This window comes from Amia ocellicauda, chromosome 1 (genome assembly GCF_036373705.1).
Source record: "Amia ocellicauda isolate fAmiCal2 chromosome 1, fAmiCal2.hap1, whole genome shotgun sequence".
Classification (NCBI taxonomy): domain Eukaryota; kingdom Metazoa; phylum Chordata; class Actinopteri; order Amiiformes; family Amiidae; genus Amia; species Amia ocellicauda.
Window position 1 is genome coordinate 24,881,314 of NC_089850.1, and position 19,540 is coordinate 24,900,853.

The window sequence follows — 19,540 nt, forward strand, 5'->3', positions numbered from 1 at the left end:
CAAGAAAACAATTGGTAACACACTACGCCGTGAAGGACTGAAATCCTGCAGCGCCCGCAAGGTCCCCCTGCTCAAGAAAGCACATGTACAGGCCCGTCTGAAGTTTGCCAATGAACATCTGAATGATTCAGAGGAGAACTGGGTGAAAGTGTTGTGGTCAGATGAGACCAAAATCGAGCTCTTTGGCATCAACTCAACTCGCTGTGTTTGGAGGAGGAGGAATGACCCCAAGAACACCATCCCCACCGTCAAACATGGAGGTGGAAACATTATGCTTTGGGGGTGTTTTTCTGCTAAGGGGACGGGACAACTGCACCGCATCAAAGGGACGATGGACGGGGTCATGTACCGTCAAATCTTGGGTGAGAACCTCCTTCCCTCAGCCAGGTAATTGAAAATGGGTCGTGGATGGGTATTCCAGTATGACAATGACCCAAAACACACAGCCAAGGCAACAAAGGAGTGGCTCAAGAAGAAGCACATTAAGGTCCTGGAGTGGCCTAGCCAGTCTACAGACCTTAATCCCATAGAAAATATGTGGAGGGAGCAGAAGGTTCAAGTTGCCAAACGTCAGCCTCGAAACCTTAATGACTTGGAGAGGATCTGCAAAGAGGAGTGGGACAAAATCCCTCCTGAGATGTGTGCAAACCTGGTGGCCAACTACAAGAAACGTCTGACCTCTGTGATTGCCAACAAGAGTTTTGCCACCAAGTACTAAGTCGAAGGGGTCAAATACTTATTTCCCTCATTAACATGCAAATCAATGTATAACTTTTTTTAAATGCGTCTTTCTGGATTTTTTTGTTGTTATTCTGTCTCTCACTGTTAAAATACACCTACCATTAAAATTATAGACTGATCATTTCTTTGTCAGTGGGCAAACGTACAAAATCAGCAGGGGATCAAATATAATTATATATACACACTCACCTAAAGGATTATTAGGAACACCATACTAATACTGTGTTTGACCCCCTTTCGCCTTCAGAACTGCCTTAATTCTACGTGGCATTGATTCAACAAGGTGCTGAAAGCATTCTTTAGAAATGTTGGCCCATATTGAGCATCTTGCAGTTGATGGAGATTTGTGGGATGCACATCCAGGGCACGAAGCTCCCGTTCCACCACATCCCAAAGATGCTCTATTGGGTTGAGATCTGGTGACTGTGGGGGCCAGTTTAGTACAGTGAACTCATTGTCATGGTCAAGAAACCAATTTGAAATGATTCGACCTTTGTGACATGGTGCATTATCCTGCTGGAAGTAGCCATCAGAGGATGGGTACATGGTGGTCATAAAGGGATGGACATGGTCAGAAACAATGCTCAGGTAGGCCGTGGCATTTAAACGATGCCCAATTGGCACTAAGGGGCCTAAAGTGTGCCAAGAAAACATCCCCCACACCATTACACCACCACCACCAGCCTGCACAGTGGTAACAAGGCATGATGGATCCATGTTCTCATTCTGTTTACGCCAAATTCTGACTCTACCATCTGAATGTCTCGACAGAAATCGAGACTCATCAGACCAGGCAACATTTTTCCAGTCTTCAACTGTCCAATTTTGGTGAGCTTGTGCAAACTGTAGCCTCTTTTTCCTATTTGTAGTGGAGATGAGTGGTACCCGGTGGGGTCTTCTGCTGTTGTAGCCCATCCGCCTCAAGGTTGTACGTGTTGTGGCTTCACAAATGCTTTGCTGCATACCTCGGTTGTAACGAGTGGTTATTTCAGTCAAAGTTGCTCTTCTATCAGCTTGAATCAGTCAGCCCATTCTCCTCTGACCTCTAGCATCAACAAGGCATTTTCGCCCACAGGACTGCCGCATACTGGATGTTTTTCCCTTTTCACACCATTCTTTGTAAACCCCAGAAATGGTTGTGCGTGAAAATCCCAGTAACTGAGCAGATTGTGAAATACTCAGACCGGCCCGTCTGGCACCAACAACCATGCCACGCTCAAAATTGCTTAAATCACCTTTCTTTCCCATTCAGACATTCAGTTTGGAGTTCAGGAGATTGTCTTGACCAGGACCACACCCCTAAATGCAGTGAAGCAACTGCCATGTGATTGGTTGGTTAGATAATTGCATTAATGAGAAATTGAACAGGTGTTCCTAATAATCCTTTAGGTGAGTGTATATATATATATATATATATACATACATACATACACACACACATACATATACACACACACACATATATCTCTGAGGAGATAACTGCCAGCTTGGTGGTACTTCCAACATTAATATATGCTGATTTGGAACACAAAATAAACTGACCTTTTAGAGTCCTGCGTGAGGATTTTGACAAATGTGCAATCTGCTTTTAATTTATTTATTTAATCTATTTCCTTAACTTATTTGACTTGATTAGCTCTACCAACAAAGAATTAGGAAACATTCTTGATATACATATTAAAAAAAAAAAAAAAAAGCTAAAATTTTTCCAAACATTTAAATGCAATTTGAACACACTATCTACATATGTCAGCCCTTAAGCATAACATCGGGAGTAGCTTTACACAGCTTTTCCAACCATTTGTCATAATGCCAGAGCATCTGTTCAGCATTTCAAACTCTGGTATAACAGTCCATGATGCTTATATTTCCATTATCAATATAATTATACAGACAGAATGAAGTAATGAATTCTGTACATGTTTATCTTTTATTTTTTGATCCATATGAAGACAAATAAAACAAAACATGGAACAACTGAGGCCAGAGATCCAGAAATTACATCTTTATAGATTTTAAAATTGTGTTATAAGCACAATTGGCCACCTACTGAACTGGTCCCTTCTGACATTTTATCTAGCAGGTTTATATATATATATATATAAAATGTTTGACAGAACATGCCTTTCCCAGCTGATGAAAAGCAGTTTTGCTTACAGATTACTGGAATGTCTCATGAAAGGGTTAACAAAATCCTTGCCGAGGATGCCAGTCACCGCTCATCCTCCCCCTCCCACACTGCCTGTTCTGTCCAGTGTTTCACATCACTTTACAAAGTAAATATGAAGCCTTAAAAACCTAGCCCTCCTCACATGCATGGTTGCCTCATGAGGGGGAGATAATCAAGCTGTCGGTAAATTAAAACAAAGACATGACAACGTGAACCAAAGCCAAAAATCTGTTGCCAATTTATTTATATAGATCTCAGTTTGACCCCCCACTCCACCACCCCAACAAAATATAACAAAAGACTTAAAAAATTGAAGTAATCCACATTTCTGTTCATAGCCTTGGACTTTGATATGAAGTGGAGGGTATTCAGCTCTCAATGGTAAAAAGGGGAGTAGAAAAATCATACTTTAGGTACTTAAATACAATACAAATAAAAAGCTTTATACTTTATGTACTTTATATTTGTCTTTAAAAAGAGGTTAATTTGCATTTTTTTTAAACCTTTAATATAATTTAGCAAATTGTTATAACATAGCCTACAGTAGCCTAAATATAATTCATAGTGTATATAATGGGCCATGGCTTATGATAGAAATATTAAATTATCTACTTAACCTATATTAAAATTGTTATTCAGGTAGTTATTCATCTACAAGAAAACTGAATTGCCTTTATGATCATACATGTTACAAGATGTAGGCTAACTTTGAAGGTCATGATTCTAGTTTGTATTTAAATATATAAATAGTGTTTTACTGATCTGAAAATGACTAAAATCTATTAATCATTCTGTAATAAGTCATTTGTACAAACCTAGTCATTCATTGTGGCAGTTAAATCAAGAAAAGATGCAATAAGGAAAGGATGGTGACAGTGGGCCAACTCATTCAAGCACCACAAAGGCACTCACACAACATTGATATTACGGCTATTATTATTTAGTGGTTAAACGTCAATCTGTTTAAATTATCATTTTAATGTACTATAGGACCTCAAATGCCCTCTTCAACAGTATGGCCTTCTCACATTCTGCCTAACTACATAACACATGCAAAGCTGAACTACTTTCCGAATATCTAATTAGGCAAATTGAATAGACCGTACTTCGTTCATGTTCACTTGTTGGTAAAGTAGTTTCTATTGTTGTCAAAGCCTTCTGAAACTATTACATTTGTTAAAAAGAACAGTTAGTCAATGTAAATGAACCAGGACAAGATTCACAATGTCATAGTTTTAAAAGCCCATCAATGCATACAAATGCATAAATCAAATCACAATATTCCCTTGCAGGTGTCTTTAAAAGGCTAAGGTTTAAGGTGACCTGAATGTCTTTAACTGTGTCAGGAAGAACATGTGTTAAGCACAAACTGTGGTAGGTCTTATCATACTGTACTTGAACAGTCAATTCAGAAATTATCATCTATTGCATTACACATGGCATATTAAAATGAACACCCTCAAAAGCAGCAGCATTGTCTAGTTTTTCCAACACTTCAGCCTCCTTGGTCTCAGGCCCTACATGGTGCATAAGCTCATTGTAGCATTGTAAACTTGGATTTGTTAGAGATATTTTGTTAGTCATATTTATATTACATTGATATGAAGGTTGCTCATTTAATGATGACTAGGGTTGCAGCTGGTATCACAACATTATGGCGAAACAGACCACACTTATCACCACATGCCCTATTAAAGTGGTGCCATTTTCATCCATACTGTAGTAGTGGGCATGGTTATGGCACTTTGCTGTATATGGCATTCACGGTTATTGTCCGCGCTGTAATGGGACATGCGGTGATCTCGTCATGGTCTTCGTTTCACTAATGTCAGCTGACCGCTGGTGCTTTGAGTAGATCTGGACAAACACACATCAGTAAGTTCCTACAGAGGTAAAATATAAAAAAGTGACTCCTAAGTAAAGAAACTATTTCTCAAAATTGATGCTGAAATTTCAAGAGTAGTTTTATATCCATAATTGACAATAGAAAAACAAGGTACTGGTTTCAGCACTGCGTTTTGTGTGTTTGAGGCTGCCATTTTCTGCTGACTATCTGACTGTGTACTTACCAAACAATGCATGTATAGCACAGAACAGAATAAATCAAACACTCAGAATTATTCCTGGCCAGCTGTAATCTCCCAGAAGATGAGAGTTTTAAATCTGAACATGTTGGTATGAATAAGCTAAGTAACAAGAGAAGGTACTAATTATAAACATCCCTCTTCTGAAAAGTATATATTTTGAATTCCCTGGGAAAACCCTAAATAGCAGTGGGGAGGCCTTCATTCTGCCACTTACTACATGTTTCACAAGAAAAATGATGTACCACAGAGCCCTCTGGCAAATGATTTCCCCTACTACTCTGTTTATCTGATTTAGCAGCTAACCAAGACCTTCACAACACTGCATCTCATTTTCATTCCAGTCCTGTAGGCTTTTTCAGAATTAAGACCAGTTATGTTTGGTTACAATTAATCATGTGTCAAAACATAACTACTATAAAATTAAGAAATGTAAACTGAATGCCCTCCTACCCCACCAATCGTCAACATAAAAATGTCTTATTCAGAAAAGGTTAGTCTGAGGATTCAATTCAATATGCAGAGACTGAAATGTTAGACTACCTAACACAATTGTAAAACTACTTTTGAAAAGTATACAAACAAATTGAAATAGAACACATTAAGAAGAATCTGTTGATTCATGTTACCATACACATCACTGTAAAATTAACAAAAACTATTATGACAAGCTCAATTTTATAAATGAAATCTATGTAGAATTCATCTACTTGTTAGAAAATACCAAGGAAGTCAAACTGCTAATTAAGGGTTTAAAATCTAAATTACAGAATTCTACATCAGGTGTTTGCATTTATATACAAAAACAGAAGCAAATGCCTGTAAATAAAGTAAGATAAGAACTTTGCAAGATTGCTCCTCAAGACTTGAACATGAGACATGAAGATTGTTTTCTCAAATCATCCAGTCTTTTGATGATCTGCAAATTACCATTAGATTCAATTACTCCAACCGCAAGGCTGTACCATAACAAAGTACAGATCCAAATCACAACAATGCATTGCACATACACATGGATACTGAAAACAACATCCCAAAAATCCTTAAAACAGCAAAACTAAATTCTCAGGTACTTTGGAAATTAAGCCACAAAATTGTTTCTTAAAAATAGTCTTTTAATGCTTTGGAATTAATAGCATCTAATCAAGAGTTGAAGCTAATTTAACTGGGCCTCGGATTGAACTAATTTGTTGTTTTACATGAAAGACTACAGAACCTAATCTGTCTTTGACATAAAACAGCTCACTAGTCAACTTCAAACGTTAAGCAGCAATACAAAATGAGGGAGGTTAAAGTGGTTCTCAGCAACAACTTCTCCCTAATACAGATGCAAGAATCAGACAATACGTGACTTTTATTTACAAGAATAAGACATTCCACAAAGAAAACTGCTGATGTTTCAGCAAGCAGATGTTTGCTGAAATACTTAAGTGAAGTTAACTTATTGCCATTAAATTAGTTAACAAATGCCACTTAATTAAAATATCTTATGCACATATCCAACTGGGAAAGGAAAAAAATATAACTAGGCTATTTTGTTGTATATTAAAAGTTTCTTCAGACTGTTTTGTTTTCATACCACAAATAGACTGCTTTATATATCTCTTCTGCCATGTCCTCTCCCCCACACCACCCCACAAATGTTTTTGTAAAAGGACTAAGGTGAAGACAAAGTATGACGTGTACAGGAAAGAAAATGCACATTTTACATGGCTCTAAGCTAGGAATAAAACCCTGTGGTATACAGCCCGAGACACTGACATACTCCCCCACCTTACATCTTGATACAATGTATTGGGGGGGAGGGGGGAATTGGTCATCACAGCAGACAAAGCAGAGACAGCTGAACACCAAACACAAGTTATGCAACTGTTAAGAAATTGAATAACAGGAAAATCTAGACTTAAACTTCTGTGTTGTTTATCAGCCAAACAATGACAGGAATGTTACATAAAATATCAACCTACAACACAGAATCAGGTTTTATTTCCAACTATGTGCCTGATGTATGCTTTAAAATCAACAAGCTTGTATTTTAAACCGCAAGAAGATCAAATGTTGTTTGTTTGAAGCAAGAGTTTATTCCTATCTATTTCTATACATATTAAGTGAATCAGCTACTGCTGTTCTGAGATCAATGATAATTCTGCCACTTTTTTTAATCTGCCTCCTTCCCTTTGGTGAAGTCACTGTTGCCATTTTACTTTATGATTATTAATGAATACATAGAGGTGATTCAAGTAGTAGCTTTTAATAAAGAATGGCAAGTTATACATGTTTGACTATCATTCTGTGCAAGTAATCCTAAAACAACTCCTACTGATACTGATGTATAAAGGTACATATGGAATTGTAAGTGACACATGATACACAAACTTAAAAATATTTCCTTTCATACTTTGTAATTGTAATTAAACAGGCAGCTTGAGAACTGATCTCAACTTCTAAATGAGTTTATGATTTTGAAGTAACAAATAAGGTTATTTTAAGGTTCTACAATGTGAACTATTACAGTTTCAAAACTCCTTCATGAAAGTAAAGTTTGGTGAATAAAGTGTGCTTATTTAACTCAATAGCTTTGTCATCATTTATTGAAAGCTGAACACTTGAGCAGAGGGCTGTGGGTTCAATCACTAGTGGGGCACATTGCTGTTGTACCCTTGAGCAAGACACCGTACCTAGATTGCTGCGGTTAAAACCCCTGCCGTAGAAAGTCCCCTTGGATAAGGGTGTCTGCTAAGAAATATAATTATAAAATATGCTGCTGGTGCATGTGTTCCAAAACTTTACATTTGTCTCATCAGACCAGAAAACATTCCAAATAACATATCAGTAATCATGGTTAATGATGGCTAAAGTAATCTTAGAAGAATCTGACACTATTTTTTCATGTTTGTCAGTCAGAGGGCAGGCTGGGATTTTAGAAGTGGGATTTATTAAGTGTCTTCCTTTTATGCTGCCACTCCAGAAAAAGGTTTACTCTGTGGAACTCTGCCAAGAACACCAGATTTGTTTTTGGAACAGAGAATCAGAAACATTTAAAGATTTTTGCAGCGATTGCATGCTAGCTAAATAGATACTAAACTATTAAAGGTAGTTTAATATGGGTGCATGACAACCTGGTTCTTTTAAGATTTGCCTTGCATATCCTCCTTTAATTTATAATGCAATGTCTCATAATGCTAAAAAGCACCGACAATTCATTTATATGCTTGTCAGATCATGCAGAACAACTAATTAAGCTAGATTTATGTTGACAGTCAGTTACACAAATTCATGAAATTCATTCAATTCATTCTATAATCAACTTCATTACATTTTAATATTTAGAGATCAAATCAGTATAGTCCATGCAAAATTGTGATTTTCAACAAAGAAAATGTGTCATGCAACAGTTTATAAATCCTGGTATGATATTTTTAACATTTAACAATAACTAACATTGAACTGTTATATTGCACATCATTATTAAGTTGTGACCTGAAACCTGTTTATTGAAAGGCTTTATTCAACCAGTTGATTAAAAAACTTCTATACTGTTCAGAACATTTGAACATTGAACAAAATTGAGTACATGTAGTTGGCCAAGTCTCAATGTTTACATTTCATGTTATATACTTACATTGTTACAGTGAGGAAAAAAGGTATTTGACCCCCTGCTGATTTTGTACGTTTGCCCACTGACAAAAAAATGATCAGTCTATAATTTTAATGGTAGGTGTATTTTAAAAGTATTTTGTTAATGATCTCAAGGCAGCTGGGACCATAGTCACCAAGAAAACAATTGGTAACACTACGCCGTGAAGGACTGAAATCCTGCAGCGCCCGCAAGGTCCCCCTGCTCCAGAAAGCACATGTACAGGCCCGTCTGAAGTTTGCCAATGAACATCTGAATGATTCAGAGGAGAACTGGGTGAAAGTGTTGTGGTCAGATGAGACCAAAATCGAGCTCTTTGGCATCAACTCAACTCGCCATGTTTGGAGGAGGAGGAATGACCCCAAGAACACCATCCCCACCGTCAAACATGGAGGTGGAAACATTATGCTTTGGGGGTGTTTTTCTGCTAAGGGGACAGGACAACTGCACCGCATCAAAGGGAAGATGGACGGGGCCATGTACCATCAAATCTTGGGTGAGGACCTCCTTCCCTCAGCCAGGTAATTGAAAATGGGTCGTGGATGGGTATTCCAGCATGACAATGACCCAAAACACACAGCCAAGGCAACAAAGGAGTGGCTCAAGAAGAAGCACATTAAGGTCCTGGAGTGGCCTAGTCAGTCTCCAGACCTTAATCCCATAGAAAATCTGTGGAGGGAGCTGAAGGTTCGAGCTGCCAAACGTCAGCCTCGAAACCTTAATGACTTGGAGAGGATCTGCAAAGAGGAGTGGGACAAAATCCCTCCTGAGATGTGTGCAAACCTGGTGGCCAACTACAAGAAACGTCTGACCTCTGTTATTGCCAAAAAGGGTTTTGCCACCAAGTACTAAGTCGAAGGGGTCAAATACTTATTTCCCTCATTAACATGCAAATCAATTTATAACTTTTTTGAAATGCGTTTTTCTGGATTTTTTTGTTGTTATTCTGTCTCTCACTGTTAAAATACACCTACCATTAAAATTATAGACTGATCATTTCTTTGTCAGTGGGCAAACGTACAAAATCAGCAGGGGATCAAATACTTTTTTCCCCCTCACTGTATGTACTTTAATGTTTTTTTTTGTTTGTTTGTTTTTTCTTTGAAGGTCATGATGAGAACCAAATTAAACTATTAAACTATCTGTCAGTCAGAGGGCAGGCTGGAAAAAATGCCAACTTTACACAGAAAACTCTTTCCCAGAGGAAATATACTAAATTTAAATACTTTAGTGAGTTATGCCAATAGGTCTAATGTCACACGGTTTCATTTAAAGCAAAAGCGTCGAGAAGATTTCTGCTAGAAAGGAGGACTAAATATTTATGTATTTATTCAACACTTTTCAAAAGGAATATGATTATATTATTTTTAACGATGTGTAAAATCATAATGAAAAACATTTGTTTGACAATTTGTGGATCTCTGTCTCAGGAGACATTGACAGGCAATTCCCGATTCATATTTTTGTATAAATGTGTTAATTAAGATTACAAAGGGCAAACAACGAAGGTCGCTGGATTAATCATAAGCTTTATGATCTTATGAGATTGATTATAAGCTAAAGAAAGATTAAACGAGAAATGAGTCTGTATATGTGATGGGAAAATTAGGGAGGAGCTGGGAGATGCAGGGACGGGCAAGAACCTTTTAAAAACTGAAAAAGTGAAAGGCTTAATACAATATATATAAAAAAAAATAGATTTGATTTAAGTCCTTGATTTAATGACATCATTCAATGTAAGCAACAGTTTTATTGCCATAAGATGTCCTGTCACAAGATTAATGATTGTCTCTGATTTAGCTGTCACCTATCACTGCTAGCATTGAAAATTGCCTAGTCATAAGCAACATTATGTATGCCCACCATGCAACAAAACAGTGTATAATGCAGTATCCAAGACAAGTGTTTCATTTGGGTTTTCAATTTAAAAGGAATCACTTTTCCCCCCATATTGCCTTTCCAATTTACTGCTTACTGACCCACACAGAAATATGATTTAGATTGACTGTCAACATGAATAAAATGTTCATCAAGTAGATTACTGCTCAGAAGACCCAGGGACTGACACACCGGAGCAGAAGTCTAAACCTTCAACATCACAGGCATCAGCAGTGGTAAGCTACACACAGTACAGTACAGTCTGTACAACAGCACACTCTCCAGCATTATAATACTATTATCAAAATCCCAGGGACCCATGCTAAACTTAACCCTGCATAAAAAAATAAGTATAGCTTAAAATAATATTGATTGAGGGTATTTTACTGTTTGTTCTGTGACAGGGGCTAATAGCTTTACTGGTCCAAATATGCACTTAGTCAGGCTAAGGATTTATAGAAGTCTTAATTAAGCCAGAAATAAAGTACAGAGACAGGTGAAATGCATTGTGGCCTCATCTATGGCATGCTATTCATATTCAATCTCATCTTATGCATGACATGCTTGTCTTTTATTTGTTCCTTTGTTCCACAAAGTGTCTTTTGGGTTATTAATGATGATACTGCTTGATAATGAGAAACATGCTCTGAATCAGCAAAAAGAAGGGTAATGCAATGATTGATAGCAACCATAATTATAGAGAGCTGGTATGTGGTTTTGCTTTACTAAAAGTTCTGTATCAGGAAGGCAAAGTAGTGCATTTGCCGTAAACTTCCCATTGATAAATACTCTTTCACTACATTTTTTGGTGACCTTTCATCCACTTGAAGGAGGAATTTGTTTGAAAACGGTAAGTAATCAAAGAAGCTAGTGAGGTTCATAGCCTCTCTGGACAAAACAATTATGTTGCATTTACTCAATTAGCTACTGGAGAGCATAGAGGCCTATTTTCCTCTAGCAGTCCAGACTCCATCTCCTTAAGAATTGATAGTAGCGAGCTATGCTTCTACACAGCACACCCCACATATACTCAATTGCCTTGATGTGCAGATTTCAGTGTCTGAAACGATGTTATATTCTTCAAACCAATTCCAGACACATCTAGAGAGATAAATGGCAGCCTTGTTATACTGGGCAAAAACTTCCCCGTTGGTATCCTAACATAGAATTGCTGGCAGTACCTCTTTTGATTAGATGCTCAGATACATTCAGTTCATTCTGCAACAGCATCAGAGCGCCAAATGAATCCCTGATGAACATTCCCTACATGTTTATTCCATCAACACCAGCCAAAACCATAGGAAGGATCCAGGTTTTCATGGGACTATTTTCTGCCTTTTCTTCCCATGCACCCCTCTCACCAGCTTCCAGTCCAACCCTATTGCTGTAGGCACCGGCAGAAGAATGGCGTTACCCTTCTGAAGGTGTGAGTAGGACGTTCTATTGCAATCAGCCTCATACGCAACAGCTGTGCATTAATGGAGACGTTGACAGCTTTCTGATTGCACACCTGTCAGTGAAGTGGATTGATTGTGGTTAGCTGCCTCACCACACCTGTGCTTTACATTGTTCAATCCCTTCTCTTTCTCCCTGCAGTAGGTCACACCGTGGAACCAAAAAATAGAAGCAGTCGAGACCCCTTGTTCGATATCTTATTTTAGTTGATTGTTGATGCGGTTGCTCATTAGTTTTTATTATATCCAAGCCTAGAAAAGCCCTATACAGCATAAATGTAAGCTATATTTACTGTTGGCTGCTATGAATGGATTTTCCAGATAAGGCTGGTTTGCATGGAATCGCTACAAAATCTTGACAGACAGAATTATGAGTTTTCCTATTCACAACATTCCCATTTTTCCTGGGATAACCATCGTGTACATAACATCTGCTATTATCGTGTATACACCAAAAACAACATTTTGGAATCCGATTGCATGACTTTCTCAATCCTGCAGTTGATTTAATACCTGTGTTGCATGCAAATTGTATGTAACCATTTCTGAACACTATGTAACCACCTGTTTTACATAACACTTGGAAAATAAAGATTTATTTATTTATGGGGGGGGGGTGTACATATATCTATTTATATTCAATCTTTTGCTAATCCATAACATGTTTAAAATGTGTTGTTCACCCATTTTATTGATGATCTTAGGTAGATTTTCTTCTGTACATTTTCTCCAACAAATTGCCCATGCTAATACTTATCTTAATCAGAAGCTAAATTCTTAAGCTCTCTTCCTTAGTCATCTTAGGAACAATCTCTGGGGGATCAAGTTGAAATATAAATCCTTTACAAAAATGGACAATGATTTCTGCTTTTATACCAACAGAATTGGAATAGCAAATTACTAAATTACTACAACCAGTCTCTGCATAGCTTTTTTTTAATCATCATACCATAGACTCATTAAGCCTCTGTTGAGCGACAGTGATGGAGAGGGCAGTGAGCCGTCAAACCCCTAACTGGACCGTGAGAGCTCTTAAACATAGCAAGCAACTGCCCTGAGTCGGACCTAAGCCAACCTAAAAACAGCCTGCTCATGAGGTGGCCCTATGAGCGCTTAGAGCCATCCTAACTGCAGTGATAGATCTATTTGATAGATATTATTTTGAAATGAATGTACTTGTATAATAATCTCTAAAAAAAAAAAAAAATGCAAACTAGCAAGGTTATCATCATTTTGGTATACTTCCATCTTTGGTGAAGGAGAACAAATGCTGTTCATAGGGGGTAACTATGGCATCACCCAACATGTATAGTATTATATAAAAAAATGAAGTATGAATTCAAAATGTTATACATAATACATATTCAAAATACATCTTAGTACAATGAGCTAACAAGTACAGACATATACACATACATACATTATATATATATATATACACACACACATTATATATATATATATATATATATATATATATATATATATATATATATATATATATGTTGTGGTGTCTTCACAGTACAATGCAATTAATCAGTGTCATTTTAAATTGCCAGTGGAACTGGAGATTTATTTATTTTTGTGTATAGCTTTCATAGCTTACTTTTCATAATCACTTAAACTATTATTTTTTTCCAAAATCACATATAACCCCCTTTCAAAAGTATAATTATAATCTTCACTGTATGTAATATAACAGCATTCATACAATGCTGAAGTGACCTTTTCTCCTCTCTTGCATGATTAATTACCTAATATCCAATTAATTGGGATATTTAGTTGAAACCAAAATGCTTTCATTTCCTATGCATATCATCCTGTTTGAAAACAATTGATTAAAATATATTTGGCAAATTTTATAAAAATATTTATAAAAATAAAAGGTAGATAAGATAAGGTCACAAAGACCACACATTTCTGTTATTACCTGTAGTGATATGTAGTAATTTTTCCATAAATGAATGCCTTCGGGGTTTGTCTTTGTTCAACAAAAGGTTATTTACTATATGCTGAACAACAAATCAGTAGGTTTAGTAATATGCATTGTAAATTATAAATAAGGGGAATTCATTTCAAAACAATGTTGATTTGATATTGTACAGCCTCTCACCTTGCGGCAATTCAGCTGATAAGTATGGAGCTTCCTGCGCACTGACATGTGTCCAGTCAAAGTCATCATAAGGATCTTGTTGGTAATCGCAGGGAGCAGGGCCATCATCAAAGGTACATCCTCCTGCAACACACAAGATGTTAACATTTTACAGGACAACTGAGAAATGGGTGTTCATGATCCTGTTCTTCAAATAATTTTCTGTCAGAAATAAGACTTAAGCTTCATGTTCCGTAAAAAGAAACATACAGATCTCACAATATAAACATTAGTCTAATGCACAAACTGCCATCAATCTACAAGATACATGTGGAAACAATGTCAACCTGCAGGCACTGCCTTAAAGTGTAAAAGTCAAGACCATAACAGAAGTAAAAAGAAGCCCATTTAATGACTGTGACATTGGTTCCCGATCTTTATGTTGCAGGAACCCAATGAGGTCAAAGCTTCCTCTAGGAGTACAAATGCACTTTAACCCTTTACTGCCTGCAGCTTTTATGCACCAATACATTAATACAATCTATTAGAAGATACATATTACAACTCAACTGATCACAAAATAATATATATGTTGGTTGTTTTGTTGTTTTTTTTTAGGGGGGGGGTTGCATTCTGTAGATGAAAATATTTTCAGACAAACTGGAATTACATTTAATACGAGTTACAAGAACTATTAAAATCAGTTATACTTAATCAAATGCATTGAGAAGAAACTCAATCATGGCCATAGACTGACGATGTACAGGCAAGAATCAGATCTATTACATGTGCCCATCATTGACAAGTAATCTTTCTGGAAATACTATCAATTGCTAGGTATTACAATAATCATGTCAGAATTCACAAGTTATGCCCCCTGAACATAGTTCACAGGGCCCAAAAGTGGATAAATTAAAGAAAGAATCTGCATAATTACCATAATGTTTAAATAAAATTTACTTAGAAGGTCAAAATATTTACTTTTGACAGCTATTGACCTTTAAAGCATTCAGTGATGTCAGACAGAAAATTACAATTTGAATTCTAATGAAAAGCCGTTACTGGTGCTTCCTTGTGGAATGCTGGGCACCAAGCAAAATATCTTTCACAGTGACTGCATAGATTTTAAGGTGTCCGAAACACTCAAACTTCTTGTTGCGAGTGACCTTTTCTTGCAAAGTTATAATCATAATACTTAATCTCCGAACTTTATCCTTACAGTACTTAATACACGTTAAGAGTTTTAAAATTTCAGACTCCAAAAAGGGAGCCATTAAAAATAAGCATTAGAGTTCTAGGATCTCTATGAAAATGGAAAGCAATCCCACAAAGTTGCTGTCACTTTACACCACTCTTTATTCTTGACCAACATATATCCCAAGTAATCGTAATGTTTGAATTTATATGCTAAAAAATCATATAGATTAAATTACCAAATCATCCAACATTAGTAACTTCTGTCAAGTTAGCATAGTTTAATCTGCAATTAAAAGGTGATGACTCAACAGAGCAATCATGCTAAAGCATTGCTTTGTGTTCGCTAGCCCAGACATCATAGATCAAATATATGCAAATGCAATACCCTTGCAGCACTAGAAACCATTTATTACTTGGAACAAGATCTCTACTATTTTTATTTTTTTATTTTTTTTTGGCTGGAAACTTACTCAACCTGAATATGTAAACTGAATAAACTCAAAAGCAGAAATCAGATTTTTCTCTAATGTGTGCCAGTTAAATAACACAATCTCCATTATTCCAGTGACAGACATTTCTCCTGAGTTCACTTTACATGACTGCTAATTTTACACTTTAGATTTACTAATTATTATTATTATTATTATTATTATTATTATTATTATTATTTCTTGGCAGGCGCCCTTATCCAGGGCGACTTACAACATAAGTGTAAACCAAAGTGCAAAAATAGAGTTAAGTAAAATGCATCAATCATTACAAATTCAATTAAACTAAAACATAGCAATTCAAAATCCAATTTACAATTTAAACAAGCAAGTACAGTAAGTGAGGTCCTACATCCTGGATGGTGAAAGCTAAGTGCTGTCAAGATGTAGGGTCACAGTCAAGGGCTACGTATGGGAAAGGGAGCAAGGAGGAAAACAATCAAGAAGCGAGGAGCATAATAAAACTGTGAAGTGCTATCTAGCAGGGATAGAGGACTAATATTACAAGTACTGTCGGAAGAGATGCGTCTTGAGTAAGCGCCGCAATGAGGTCAAGGACTCTGCTATAAGTTTTATATACAAATTGTAAAAATATAAACACTTCAATTTCTCATTCCACTACACGCACACACACATCCAATTGCAACCTGTATGTGCAGATCCATCTTGCCTAGCTATAGTTGGCTAGAGACGAGAACATACACACACAGAGAAGAAACGCACATCGTTGCGCATGTGCATTTCTCCTGCATATCTGTTCGTGTATGTTACTACATATTTGAATAAAATACATATATAGCGTTTCAGCTGTTAAACTCCTCGAAATTAATTAGCTAAATACGTTCTTATCCAACCGCCAGAACCGCAGTTTATGCAATATAGCCAACAATATGGGGTTTGTAATCAAATAGTAATTGTGAAAGATTTATAATCATGTTGATTGGTTAAACACGCTATTTATTACACATCGTATATTCATTATTATCATTAATTATTGTTTTAGATTTGCACCTGACATAGCGCTCGTCTGATCGGCTCGTCAAGTTTCTAACTTTCCTTTGTAATTCAATCCTGATCTCGTTGCAAACCCGGCTCTCTGGATCGATGCCTTGATCAGTCAGTCTGATCATGATGCTAATTGTTCATTCCGTCCACGGAAAGCAAAACATTTTACCTTTCGTCCAAAATTGCCAAGCACGAAATACGTGCGCATTTCGTGGGATAAAATGTGAATTATATTAACGAAGTGCGCAGTTTGAGGGACAGAATACTCATTATGAGCACAAATGCGTTTTGTGAGCTCCGTGAAGCTGCCCCCCCAGCACAAATAAACTCCATATCATTCGTTTGTGCCGTTGAAATAAACGTTTGTTCTGCTTCGGCTTTGAAGATATTAATATGTATTTATTTTCGGCGAGTGACGTCACTCAGCCCCCCCACAACAACAGAATCAAACCAAACATTGCTCTTTCGTTTGTGGCGTTTTAAACTAGTTATTCTAATATTAAAGAAATAATTATATTTACATTATTTTTGCTGAAACCCCTATTGCATATGAATAACAAACACAGTCCTAGTACTAACAGGATCGGATCCGGGCTCACTAGATCCAGATCGTGAAAAGGCTTTGCGGGAAGCGGATGGAGATGCGGCGGCGCTGATGAGTGTGTGAGCCGGTGTTGAGCAGCGCTGCGGGGCGGAGGGTCCTGTGAAACCAGCGGCCTGAACTTAACAAAAATAACGGCATCCAGGCTCCGATTTTGATCTTGATCTCAATTGTGTTGCACTAAACGGATCAGAGCTCAATCAGCTCCAACCTGATCACAATCCTTGCGACTTAATTGAGCTCGCCACCGGCACGGAATTCGTGGGTATAACACAGGCAAATGCCTTTGACCACGTCCACACTTATTAGGCCGGCCTGGCCGCCTCAGACTTAGTCCGGCTTTTCTCAGACACCCCGTTCACTCTGGCGGGTTTAGGAGCCTCAGTGCGTCACACATGCGGGCGAAAAGCGGCCTAAACGAAATGCATGCCGGGAATAAACATCTGCTCAAACAACCAGTGAAGCAGGACATTAAATCTGCTTACAGGTGTGTGCGATGTGTTTATAATCACAACTTATTAACATCGATTGGCTATTGTTCGGTTCTATATTTTATTTGAAAGTAATCTGAACCCTTTGCAGCCGAAGCTTTCTAAAATAAATTTAAAATGTGCTGCTTCAATGGGGAATCTAATGCATATATTTCCCTTTTCAAATGTCTATCTTCGGTTCTGCAAGTCTAAAAGTGCCGTTATACAATTCACCCGAAAGCGAAGCATCTTTATTAGCACATCTGCATTGAATCACAAGAAACCGTGTGCATGGAAAGCAGCCTCTGACGCGTCTATAGTTATAATATCCTCAGACTGCAGCGCTGTGTCCTGGGGTTTCTGTTTTACCTTCATCTTCGTCCACATTGTAAACCGCGCTTTCATTTCTGCATCGGCCCAGTTGTTTCCTCCAACGCCGGCATTTGTGATTGTACTGCTCAGCTCTATATAACTGCATTTCGGATTGCATAGTAAATAGCTGGTCTCGTATTAAAATGCACTGATTTGAATGGAAACCTGCTTCGGTTAAATTTATATCGTTTTACTGCAAAATTCGGATAATTAATAAAGTTACCTGGTCCCGTTCACAATTTCACAATGCAATGTCCACGTGTAAAATGCATACTGTTAAATTTCAGACTTCAATCATACTTAGTACAAGAACAAACAATAGCATGTTTACCAGCTACACACTTATTTTAATCGACCGAGTATCAGTACGTTTAAGGCTATAGATCGATATGACAGTCAAACAATACAGAGACAATACTGTGTCCTGCAGCGCTGATGCTGTGTCGGTGCCCGTGTTTATTGTGTTTATTCCGCCGGCCTAAATCTCAAGTGTGAACGGGGTCTTAGAGGCGTCTGGTGAGGAAGGTGTGGGAAAGCAGTATATATTAACATCATTACCATACTAATCCTCACAGACAGGACTGATCCTGTAGTGGGATCAACTGCGAAGCGCAATGATCGCAACCACATTTTTGAAGCGCGTTTATCGCTGAGAAGTAGTCGGTGAAATTATCCAGTGTCTCTCAGAATGTCCTGCTCAGCCAATCAGCGCTGGACTGACGTCTGCGGGCCTCTGCGGCTGTGCTTACCCACAACCCCCTGCTCTGCGTCGCTCCACAGATGCGCAGAAGTATAAATCGGCCTTCAGGATGGCGGGGGCGCGCTGTTCACACAGTCCCAGCTCCCTGCCTGGCGAGAGATGAGCTTTGCATCCCGGACACAGGGCCGCTGCGAGAGCCCACCGGCCTTGTGTCGGGCTCTGGAGGAGACACGTTCGGCCCTCACACCGTCGTCAGTCAGCGACGGTCTGATCTTGCATGGATGTTTTAAATAGTTCGGTAAAAAAATAATTATAATTCATTTAATTTTGCAGTATAGCTAGTAAGCCAGCAGTTTTCGTTTGTTCGTATTTTTGGGCTTATAATTGAGTGACATGTCTTATTTCATGTATTATTCTAATGTGTTGACAGTAAAATGTTAAAATAATTCTGTATCTTGATAAGACAAATAAAAACACATGAAGTGATTTTATAGCCTACATTTTATATTTGTTATCACCACTCTCTCTCTCTTTCTTTAGGGGAAAATGTAAATGTGAGGTTCTGGAAACAAGATCTAAAGTTAGCGGCATCGGTCGGGTCGGGAAGAAAATGCCTGTAAGCCGAGAGCGGGTGCGCAGAGATCTGAGCCA

At 37.6% G+C, this 19,540-nt stretch overlaps 1 protein-coding gene across 7 annotated transcripts in view; it reads right to left on the bottom strand.

The window, feature by feature from the left end:
* ptprk (protein tyrosine phosphatase receptor type K) overlaps positions 1 to 19,540 on the bottom strand; it is a 252,383-nt gene that overhangs the window by 188,582 nt on the left and 44,261 nt on the right. For all 7 annotated transcript variants that reach the window (XM_066699287.1, XM_066699337.1, XM_066699321.1 and 4 more), the window contains exon 2: positions 14,078 to 14,200. In XM_066699287.1, coding sequence (XP_066555384.1) covers positions 14,078 to 14,200 — 123 coding nt within the window. The remainder of the gene's footprint in view (positions 1 to 14,077; positions 14,201 to 19,540) is intronic.